Genomic DNA, 12,346 nt, shown 5'->3' on the forward strand with positions numbered 1-12,346 from the left:
TGTCACAGTTCACACAGTGTCACGTGGTATCCTTTCGTCACATATTTTGCAATTATACACGTTCAAGTGCTTCGGTGTAAATTCGTTAGCAAAACATTTTTAACCTCAATTTTGTTCATATGAAGTTAGGAATATTTTCCGTTATTCGTTATTTTTTTAAATTACCTATTTGAATCGGGTTTTATATAATTATTTTTTGAAAAATGACGTCCCGAAATTATAATTAATTATATACCTTGCCACATAATGTCACACTTTATCAACCTCCTTCCTTCCCTGCACGTGTGACGCAATTTATAAACCGCCCCTGTCTCTATACTAGTTTTATATACAGTAGATATACAGAAGTTGTAAACAGTACATAACATAAAATAAATAGTTTTCAGTCTTTATAGATAATTTTGATCAAGGCATATAAACTTGTTGAAGTTTTCTATGACAAATGGAAGGTAAAAGGTATGGGAAATAGAAAATAAGTCTGACCGAACGTTATCAGAATTCTTCTGTTAAAAATGTATATCCCTCTGAGGGCGCTGTTATATCAAAGGGCGTTTATAGGTATTTTTTTCAAATAATAAAATACCTTTGGTCTCAGACCAACAGTTGACACAAGCGATTTAATGTCAAATATTATAAAAGGAGAGTAAAATTTTCAATGTTGTGAATATTTGATGAGTATCTCCGGAACTTCTGCATCTATTTGAAAAAAATGTATCAAATGATACATTATACCAGGTAGTGCAGGCGGTGATTAACAGAAATATTCTGGTCACATGCAGACTTCAAATCATTTTCGAAATTATAAAATATATTAAGTATATCATACAAAAGTCGTTACATATAGTAGATTGTTACTATAATTTAATACATTCAGGAGATCATAAACACTGGTCTACACTACACACAATATTCAGTTTAATCTACTATATCTTACTTGGTGTTACGTATTGATATTATTCACAGTTATATTTTATATATTGATAGAAATATTTTTACCCTATCCTGCTGTAATCGCCACAGATTATATTAAAAATGAGTGCCAAATAGTGAGTCGCTAAGATGTATGTCGATTGTTTAGAATTGAGCTTTTTTTAATTCTGTACAATATAAGATTTTTACAACATATACAATTATATTATTTTCTACTATATTCTCATATCGACTTACCTAACCAAGTATACCACACGACATTTTTCGCATATTTATCTATTTATTCATTAATTCTACGTGAAATGACCATATCTCACTACTACGATATAAATATACAATTCGACGAACGTCCTATAAGATCTATATACACAAGTGTCTTGATACAAGGGAAATTAGCTGCCAAATGTAGGATATGTGATGCGCGAGGGTGTCTGGACGCGTGGAGGCGAGACGGGAACAGTTGGACTCGCTCAGATGGCGGGCAGCAGCGGGCTGGGGGAGCGCGGCGGCCGCCGCACGCTGCCGCTCCACGACTCGGCCATCATATCCTCGTCTCCCTGCACACGCGCACTCGACATACTCTCAGCATCACAGTCCTCAACTTCCCAACTCTGAGATCGAGATTTTGAATTATTTAACTTAGAGTAGGGTAGCTATTGGATCGCTAAAGGGCCACTATCACGGAAGAAGGAAATTCGTAGTCGCGACTTATTTGTAGACTAAAATTATCATGCATAGACGATAGTACTACGAGACGTGAAGGAAACTAAGGGGTATACGTGCGGGGCAGTGCGAGGTGATTTAAACCACGTATTACGGTGTCAACACTTACATATAAGAAGTAATTACCATCATCGTGTGAGGCGTCGGTGGACCAGGGGGAGCGGGGACTGATGGAGCGGGAGGCGCCATGGGTGGGGGTGGCGCGGGAGGCGGTTCTGGTGACGCAGCAGCGGGTGAGAACGACGATGGTGCTAGTGGTGACTGAGCTGCAAAATGGGGGCCAAATTAGATACTATTTGAATAAGTATATTAACCATATTAATTGAATTAACCTTCCATTATGATATATGTAAGTAAAATTTACTAAATCCAAGTTTGAAGAAGTTATATAAACTTAAGAACTTTTTTAAGACATAAGAAATACTAAGATCTGAGATTTCTAAAAATTATAGAAGGATATTGTCTATTCTGATGAATAGACAATATCCATTATTTGGAGTAAATGCAGTATATCGTCTACTTCCATTGACTCCGCCGTCGTATCAGTTATTACGATTCATTTATTCATATTCTTTGACAAAGACATCTTTTTTTCAATCATCATCACCGATGTTTCCACATCAACGTTCATATTTAATACCTTCTTGAAGGAAATCATTATAATAATTATAGGAATGGTTGCACTCACCAGCTGCAGTGAGAGCTAGCACAAATTGGCTCCAATGCACACAGCAGCCGCAGCACAGCTGAAGTGCTGCTCGACGCAGAGCCCGATGGAGGGCCATAAATAGAAGAGGGTTCACTGCTGCATGCACGTAGGAAATGTGCAACGTAATTTGGAAGTACATCTGTTAACAAAATCATTTTCGTTTAAAAAATAGATTAAACTCAATGCTAAAAGTAGCCGGGTGACTTCGAATTAATGCTTGTGATAATTTATTCTCGAGGGAATAAATATTAAAGAAAAAACTTGATGTTATGTTGCTAAAATATGATTTTGATTTAATTTGATTTGATATAGGCCTTTGTTAGGCTCTGAATAAGGTTGCTGCTCCTGTGTTGAATTGTTTAGTACACTATCAAGAATTCTTCACTGCCGGTTAAGCAGTGAAGAATTCTTACAGGTTCATCTATAAGTTCATATTATAAACTTCACTAGCCGTATAACAAGCAAGCAATTTTATTGTCATTCATTCATTTCATAGATTGAACTCAAACGTGTAAGTATTTAGATGACTGTTACTTTGAATATTCGAAACTTTGACACTCTCATCTCTATACCTTTGTGATGTAGCGGTTTAGCAAACTGCCTTACTTCTGATGGCTGCGGGTTTGTTGTATTTAAGAAAAAAAAATGGTAACCCTAGTACCAATAATAACAGCTCTTCTTAATTCGGGGCTAGATGGCGCTGTATGAATTGTTCTGTATTATTATTATTTATTTTGAATAGTTCACAACTATTTTAAATGCAACTAAATAAACTGAATAATTATAAACTAACCTCATATGCTATATGTGACGTCAATGCTGGATGATGCAAAAGAGTTATGATGAACAATGGCCCCCAGAACAGCACGTAAGCAGCAGTAATGACGAGGAACATGCGCACGCGGCGTACTCCTTCACGCTCTACACGTGCTAAATAACCACGGAGGCGCCGTCCACCACCTAAAGGCAAGTTTGCACTCCCACCGGGTCTGCACTGTCCATCAGCCAATGCACCGTCTACAGTCTAGAAAATGTAAGTAGCATTACATATGTATTCAGAACAAAATACTAAAAAAGGATAAAAAAATTTAATTAAAATTGCTAAATTCAACGAAGTTTTAGGGCGAGTGTTAAGTTTTAAATTTAAAAAGAAAGTAGATCATACAGTATCAGAAGAAGTATAAAAAAATAAAGAGAAATAGTTAATTTTATTAATATTAAATAGATTTTTTAATAAGTTAAGGAAGACACTACTTTTTATTTATTTGTTTTAACAATCTAAGTTAAAGTACTAGAAAACAGTCGGTGACATTAAGGGATGATAGATACATGCCACTAAATAATGCATTCTGAAGAGAATCTAGATTAGACTAGTACCTACTAGCTATAGCATGCAAAATAATACTTACCCTAGGTCCAACGCTGTTGGGCAGAGAGTCCATACGTCTGTTGTCTCCTGCCATGCTGACAAGGGTTGTCACTAAACCAGCTACTCGAACTGCCTCTACGTTAGCCTGCATGCGATAAGATTTAAATTATCGAAAACCCTACCGTTGGATTAGTAAATTTCAGCTCTATTCCGAAAGGCAGTGAACCAATTCAAAATATCTTCAATCACGAAAATTTAAATCTTATATTCGGAATGCTGCGAAAAATATTGGCAATGTACCAAGAGAAACTCCCAGTTCGGCCAAAGTAAGATGTATGCACAATGTTGCAGCAAATTCAAATTATGTGGATGACTTCGTGATTCTCAACAAGTTTTGGACACGTTATATGTCCCTCGCAACTGTGGACTAGCAATGCACTACAGAAATTTTGTGTCATTCAAATTATCTGCTATTGCTAGTTTCAATTCGAATAAAGCGGTGGATGTGGGATGATTTTACGCAATAGCATGTGACAAATGATCATGGAGAAGTTTGGTGAAACTTAAAATAAAATGATAATGATAATGCAAAACATGTGTATCAAGCGATGATATATACTATTAACCATTTTAAACCTCTCCATGCCATCTGTTTATATATTTAGTGAACACAGTCGATTATAGTTTAAGCATAACAAACCTTGGTTAAATCTCGGTGAAGCTTCTTCAAATGGAAAAGTGTCAGCCCAACGCAGACGGCGTTCACGCCTATCCAGAGAGCATTAAGGACGTAATGCCTGAAGGGTCCTCGAACTAAAGGACAGGACGGGGCCGGACCGTAAGAATTGTAAGATCCGGCACTGGCAGCCAAAGCTCCTGATAAGAACGTTGGGCCAAGATTTATAGTGATTGATGCGAACCATATCATGAATGTACCAAAAAGGACACACTGTAACAAAAAATATATGTTATTAATTATAGTATTACAAAATAGACTTTTTTTTTAATTGATAGTGAATATGTATGAGTAGCGGTTTTTGTCATTAAACATGTCACCACGCATTATATATATTAATTCTTTTTTCTTTACAACAATTGATTAGATTATTACCTGGGGACTATCCATTAGTAACGGTGCAGATAAATCAGCTTGCTCTTCCTCATTCTCGGGGAAAATGGGGCTATCATTTAGCACAGTTGTGAGCATATTTACTGTTGACACAGTTACCTAAGACAGAAAAAAAATAGTAAACATCTAAGTGTATAGAAACAAAAGTGGTATAAAATATGTATTTACGTCAAAATAAAGAAAATATTTTCTTTGTGTGCGAAATATTTAAAATTGAAATAGAAATATCTTCAATTCGTTTCAGTTTTATGTTTTATATAATATTTCTTATAAATCTTCTTAGGTTTATTAAATTTCGACTGAACTTTGTAAAAAAACAGTGAAGAAAATGAACTCAAATAAAAATTAATGCAAATTATTTATTTATTTTAATTTACATTTAATCATAATTATAATAAATAAATTTATATAGATAAAATTATAATAAATAAGATAAAATTGCACAACGAATACTTTAATTACATATTGCCTAAAAGTGAACGGTAGTCATTTAAAAAACGTACGGTAACGGTATGGTGCGGTATTTTCATGAATAAATTTGAATAAGTATGGAAGCTAATAAAGATTTGAAAGTATTTAATTTTGATTTAAATAAGATTTAAAACTTTTTAGTGTTACTCCAGAGATTTTGTAGGCAGTGCAAAATTAAGTGTGAGAGATTACTGTTGGCTCGCCCTTATCCGTCCTTACAGAGAAGTTAAGTGCTAATAAATCACTTTTGCGGAAAGTTTTGGAGTGAGCCATGCTTTTTTGTTAACGAATTTCTTTAATTAATTTTTACCGTTGTATCCTAATGAATACGTAGTGATAAACTATAGCTAACCCGTAACTCCCTACGGTTCAGCTATATTATTTGCAAATACCAATTTTTAAGCTATAATAGTCAAATAGATTTTTTAACTTTTTGACTAATACATTTTTTATCTATTTGAGTATTATAGCTTAAAAATTGGTTATTCGATCGACTTATTATACGATATAGAAGAATGATTATCCAGTGGCCATATCCAAATTGTACAAACAAAGCAGTATTGGGGGGAGGCCTCTTATTAAGTAGATATAGATTGTAGGAAGCGGATGGATGCGTGTGGCCAGAAGAAAGACCGTAACGTTTAGTATTATTTAATTTTTGAGAGATATTTACGCCTAGCAGTGGAATGTGAATAGCTGAAATAATTATGGTGAATAATGCTATTGTTCAGTTCCCGTCTTTTGAAGATGAGTTTTTCATATTATATTGCTAATTTATTACATTACATATATAAGGTTTACAATTTCGAATATTTTAGATTTCCATAGTAATTAAATGAATTACGGAGAAATCTGCAATTAAAACCGCTTAATAGTTAGCGACCGATCACCGCAAACCCTTTTGGGATATTTTTGTTATTTTTAAATTTATATTTTAAGATACTGTTCTTTTTATATGTCATGTTATTGGATATATTTAAACTATTGCTGCAGAGGGGAAGGGGATTGTTAGTAATGTGGACTCATGACCCCATTACTAGCTATGTACCATGTCAGGTTGACCTCCACGCGGTTCCTCCTGGAAACCATCATCACCCTTCACTGGTGCCCCGCCAGCATAGCGCAGGAGGGTGCACCATTTCATTATAACCCATAAAAAAAACCGCTACTTTATTTTTCCATTGTTCGCAGCTGTAGGTATATTAATATATTGTATTATCATGATCCACGTGTTTCGTTACACCCATATTTTAACGTCTTAGGTGACAGGGCTTCATTTAAATATACCAAAGGTAAACAAAAAGAATTCGTTATATATAAATATATTAAAATCTTGTTACATACCAATAAAAGAAACGCGGTTTCAACAAGTGAACACTTGTAGACAGGTTGGCACCGGAATACTGCAATACCTAATGGTAGCAGAATAGCTGCGCGGGCGCAATCCACTACCGCTTGGTGGAATAACAGACCATGTGACCATCTGAGGAAAAACGTAACAAGATCAATGTATAATAATAATAATGACCCTGTACAATTTACACGGCGCTATCTAGTCCCAAGCTAAGCGGAACTTGTGCTGTTGTATACTTGTATATATAAGCACTTTTTGTAAAAATATACACAACATACATGAAAACACCCATATTAATACAAACAAATATAACCATGAATACAAATGTATGAACCGTGCGAGGAATCGACCCGGTCCCATCGGAAAGTATGGCGGTGTGATAAATCGCTAGACCATCAAAGAGCCAGTATGTAAAAATTGCTGTAACAATTCTTATTATTTTAAAATATAGTGTTCTGCTATAATTTGCTTCAGGCGTTAATCACATTTATAATTAATTTTGTTAAACATGTCTGTAAAAAATTAAGAAAGGAATTTTAAATTCAATCATCATGCAATTTTCTAATAAATGAGTTATATCTGTATTATTATAAATTATCCGTGAATAATTATTACGAAGATATTATTTTTTATGTTACTGGAATGAGTAGTAAGCTGAGAACTAATGTATTCGTATGTGGCATTTATCGCCTAATATGTACATGGACACCAAGTAATCATGTAACACCTATGGTAGCTCTCGTCATTAATTTCTTTTATTTTAACAAAATGCCTGTGATTATAGAACTAAACTATGGCATATCACACAGCATCATATTGTACTAAAATAAACAGAGCTCGTACTATGGGTACTAAACAATTAATAGTAATACCTAAATAAATATTTATTAAGCAATTTTTATTGTTAATACATACATAAAATAGCCTGTACTAATACTAGTTATGAATACCATAAACCGTAGTTATGAATACAAATGTTTGTATTTTGCAAGAATTGTGTCAACTACCACAAGAAGTAACGACCTGTACTAAACCACTCGACCACCGAGGTCATGAAATACATATAGAGCAAATGTTTTTATTTTAGTCTGACTCAATAATAAATCAATATCAACGTAGAAACGATAGAGACATTAAATGCTAGTAAAATATTTGTGGGCTTGCAAATAGAAAAGCTTTTCATTTTGATAAATGTCATGGGTGCCAATTATTCATTCTGCCAAACATTGGGGAAGAAAATATATAAATTCTTTATCGGCAAGCAATTTATCAACCACGTCTTCTTTTTTGGATAAAATGTTATAATAAATATAACTGACCGCGTCTGTATAATATCACTATTAGCTATTTTGAAAAGCGAATCGATTTCGATTACCTATATGTCAAGATCTTGCAATGTGGATATGGATGCCATTGTTACAAAGATTTAAAAGAAAATACATATTCGGTTAATTCTCTTAATATATATAAAAATAAAATTCTCTTAATATAAATAAATATGAATAAAAATAAATATGTATATTAAAACAATATAATGGCAACATTTTTAATGTATTTTAAAAATGTGATTTCTTTAGAAAACTCTTAAGGGGTATATAACCTAGTTTTTAAATAACTGATATTTTGAAATATTGAAAATACACCAACTAAAGGAACCAAGGTAAATATATAGGATATCCCCTGTAAAAGTCATATTTTTAATATAAATTTAAATTTATTGTTATTTAGACAGCGCCGGATAAGCTCCGAGCTTGTTTTACGAACGATCCATAATAAATATATCGCACACCTACAGTATTGGATTATCTCAAAAATTACAAACTGGAAATTCTACTCTAAAGTTTTAACTTTATGGTCTAATTTAAAAAATAGGTGAGCGGTATGTATTTATTGAAGATTCATTGAGTAAATTTAAAATAACTCATGTATTTTATTATGCTCTCATGTTATTGTTAGGAAATAGTTAATGTATGCTTATGTTCTTCTTATGTGTACAAAAATCAAGTTTATATACCTAGCCATACCATTTAACTTATACATTAACTTTAATTAACTTCCCAAAACTTTTATAACTAGCAACAAGCTGAGTGCTACCTACTTGAAATTATTTAAAAAAATAATTCAGGATACAATATATCTTTGCACTAAATTTCAGTTAAATCTGTCCAGTAGTATTTGTGTGAAAGAGCTATAAAGATACATCTATCAACACCAACTGTAATGTTTATAATAATATAATATAAAGGTACAAATGATAAAATTCTATGACACAAAATTCTAAAACTTAAAATATGTATTTGTTAAACTTGGTTGCGTAAAAAAACTAGTAAGAGAGTAAGAGGAAACTATAAATAAGTATGCATTCATGCGTATAAGAGGATCTTCATCCCATATCATGCTTACAATTTCCGCTCCAGCATCCATTTACGTAGTTTATTGGCCATTATTGAGATCTTATGATATTATTTGTAAACACGTAACCGATACATGGTGCGGTAACATGGCATTAAGGAAGGGTGTTACAATGTGGTAAGTTATTACTACTAACCAAACTCTATGATACTATATGTTATTTCGTCATTCATATCTACACATAAAAGCATATTTCTGAATAGGTAAGACTCAGGCGTTAATAGTTTACCTATCGAGAATTATGTAATGATAAATATGTTTATCATATTATTAATAACTATAGAATTAATATAAAAAGAAATAAAACTAAGCAGAACTTATAAATACTAGACAATTCATAGATCGATCCCCCGTCTACTGGCAATCGAAATTACAATGGCTTGAGTTGAGGTTCGAACCCCTAGCGGTGCCCTCGGATTAAAGTCTTATACGTCAGGTGGGAGTTGGCCTTCAGCCACTCCATAAGTTCTTCTGCAGGTGTGGAGTGCCATCTGCACTCACTCCCTATCGTCAGTGAAGCTCTTTACAACTTTACAGCCAGCTGCGGCCAACAGAATTAGAGTAGTCCGAAAAAAAAACAATTCATACACACTTTTTATTTGCATATAATATAAACAATCATAGTAACAATGCCATATTGTAAAAGCATAATATGCTAAATTATTAAAGAATACCGATATTATCACATATAGGAACAACAGCTATATTTAAAATTGTAAAGCAATAACTCAACATAGCTTTCAATTTCGTCGGATTGAACCAGCTGTTCTAAACTTTAAAATAAGGTCATCATAGCGCTGGAGTTAGTCTTTTTGGAGTTAGTCTACTGTCACTGTAGATTTAGAATGTCGACGGCCTCGGTTGCACATCGCCTTATATCCGATGGTCGAGGGTACGATTCCTCGCAAGTTAACTACTGGGTGTTTTCTATGAATTTATAAAAAAATTAATGTATGTATTTGTACATATTTTTATCACTTGTTTAGTACCCATAACATAAGCGCTGCTTAGCTTGGGTTTAGATGGAATGTGATGGATGTGGATGGATGACCGTGTGAATTATCCTAAACAAAGAAAGAAAGAATGTGTTTAGCCTAAACTGGCCGTATAATAAGAACCTGAGATCTTTGCCATCGCCTTCCAGTTGTATAAAAATAAAATATACAACTAAAATAAATCACATAAGCATCCGTTTCAATGTGGATCTGTACATATTTAATGCCAGATCTCAGGTTACAAGACAAAAATAGTAACATCCAAAATAACTCTATGTAACTCTTTTATCTAGATCTAGTCTAGAAGTGTGTCGTTTATAGCGACTAAAATAAAACTCTTCATGTAGTTTTAGTGTGGCCAATGCTCAATGTAGTAGTTGATCTTATTTAAATGATAAATAAATCTTAATTTAACGACCTCGGTGGTCTAACGGTTGAACACACAGCCTTACTTTCAATGGTTGCGAGATCCATTTCACGCATGATACATTTGTATTCATGAGTATGATTGTTTGTATTGGTTTGGGTGTCGTCTATATATATATATTGAATATTTATTTAAAAAAATACATTACATATTTGGATATAATCCATCAGTTATTTGGGACTAGATGAAGCTGTGTTAACTATCCTGGGTTACTAGCATTACTTTGAAAATTTTTATAAAAACCAATCTTTTATTTGTGTTGGATAATTCTGTGTAAACGTGTTCGTAATAACTACTCTGTACTAACATTATATTTACATATATATTATATATTTTTTCTAACCATTGAACTTGAACAAGCCTATATATCGAAAAGAAAATATTCATTAAAACTTATTTCGTATGTAATTAAAAAAATCTTCTAGATTTGTAAACGACCTTTATTTTTATTCCTCTGATTATTGTTTACTAACAAAATATAATAAGTACTGGCATAGTCCAAATTGTAAATATAAATGTAATTTAAAATATGAAAAGAATTTAAATTAAATTACCTATATTTTAGAGAGGTATTAAATCGTTCCTTCAATTTATTGCTAGCCACTACACCCTTCTCAAAACGTCAGTCAGTAGGAACCCAATTTGCTATTTCGATTAGGCACAAAATACTATTATACTATTATGTACAATGTGGTTATACTTTAGAGATTTAAAAATATATAAAAAACATAAAAACGTCTTTGAATTCTGTTTATAATAAAATATAATATTTACTCGTGCTTTCAGAAATACCACACAGCAAAATAGTCGCAAACTAAGCAAAACTTACATCGTAGGCACTAGACAACTGACAGACAGACTTCTTTATGTTTGTCCATCTAAATGTCCATCGGAAGCATTCATTGATGGTCACTGCACTTTACACGATGGCTGTAGTAATACAGCAGAATTCCAGAAACTTCATAATAACAAATTCAACCTGGTAAGATCCAGTGATTTTCTAAATTTAACGAGCAAATAATGACCTCGTCAAATTTAAAAGAGTACACTATAAATATGAGATACCATTAAGAAAAAAATACGGCTTATAACTATAGACCCAATTGTTTATATTTTGAGTATTTGATATTCAATTTGAGACAAAATTACTTATTATTATTATTAATTAATTTTTCTTTAAGAATCTGTTTACGATATTTTTAATAAATATATTTAGTTATTTCTGCGATTTTAATTACTATGGTATATTTATTTAAATATTGATAGATATATGTTACATAGTAAAACTATATCTTTCGTTTTTATTAACCAGGACATTAATAAAAATTATGGCCTGTGACATATTATCAGTCATAAACTGACCAAATGCCATAAATTTTTGGTATATATGACATCATAATATTATGCGATAGCGCGGAAAACTAGTGCTCATAAAATGCATATTCTGCTATGTGTATGTTATGTAAAGATAAGTATAGACTATAATATTTCCTTTTACGTTAATATATAAAAGAATTGCGTTCAAATTATAATCGAAGTGCTATAATAAATCTGGATCGACTATGTACAATGTAAACTACGTTGGTCTTTTATCTAATAGATGATTAACCGAAGTAGGTGATTCAGAAGGAGCTTTGTAAGCTATGTTTTAGTTTGAATAAAGCATAAACAGCTTCAATGCTAAAAACACAAATTCTGTATAGTTATAGATATAATCTTATATAAAAATGTAGTTGGCTAAATCCTCCTTTTAAGATTAGAAGCTTATTCCTAGCAGAGAAACAATAATGGATTGTTATAATAACTCTTATAAGGATATTTATATGT

At 32.5% G+C, this 12,346-nt stretch overlaps 1 protein-coding gene across 3 annotated transcripts in view; it reads right to left on the bottom strand.

Moving 5' to 3' along the window:
- Window positions 1–235: 235 nt before the first annotated feature.
- The window catches only part of LOC131843632 (uncharacterized), a 58,132-nt gene continuing 46,021 nt past the window's right edge, over window positions 236–12,346 (bottom strand). The window contains exons 4-11 of one of the 3 annotated variants that reach the window (XM_059192302.1): window positions 6,676–6,814; window positions 4,843–4,959; window positions 4,432–4,680; window positions 3,772–3,876; window positions 3,156–3,386; window positions 2,342–2,501; window positions 1,780–1,919; window positions 236–1,541 (exon numbers count right to left, since the gene is read on the bottom strand). In XM_059192302.1, coding sequence (XP_059048285.1) covers window positions 1,401–1,541; window positions 1,780–1,919; window positions 2,342–2,501; window positions 3,156–3,386; window positions 3,772–3,876; window positions 4,432–4,680; window positions 4,843–4,959; window positions 6,676–6,814 — 1,282 coding nt within the window. In that variant the 3' untranslated portion in view covers window positions 236–1,400. Of the gene's footprint in view, window positions 1,542–1,762; window positions 1,920–2,341; window positions 2,502–3,155; window positions 3,387–3,771; window positions 3,877–4,431; window positions 4,681–4,842; window positions 4,960–6,675; window positions 6,815–12,346 lie in introns of all 3 variants that reach the window. The other 2 variants (XM_059192304.1, XM_059192303.1) reach the window with 2 other exon arrangements.

The sequence above is a fragment of the Achroia grisella genome, unplaced genomic scaffold (genome assembly GCF_030625045.1).
Source record: "Achroia grisella isolate CSIRO2021 unplaced genomic scaffold, CSIRO_AGI_Agris_v1 utg327, whole genome shotgun sequence".
Lineage (NCBI taxonomy): Eukaryota > Metazoa > Arthropoda > Insecta > Lepidoptera > Pyralidae > Achroia > Achroia grisella.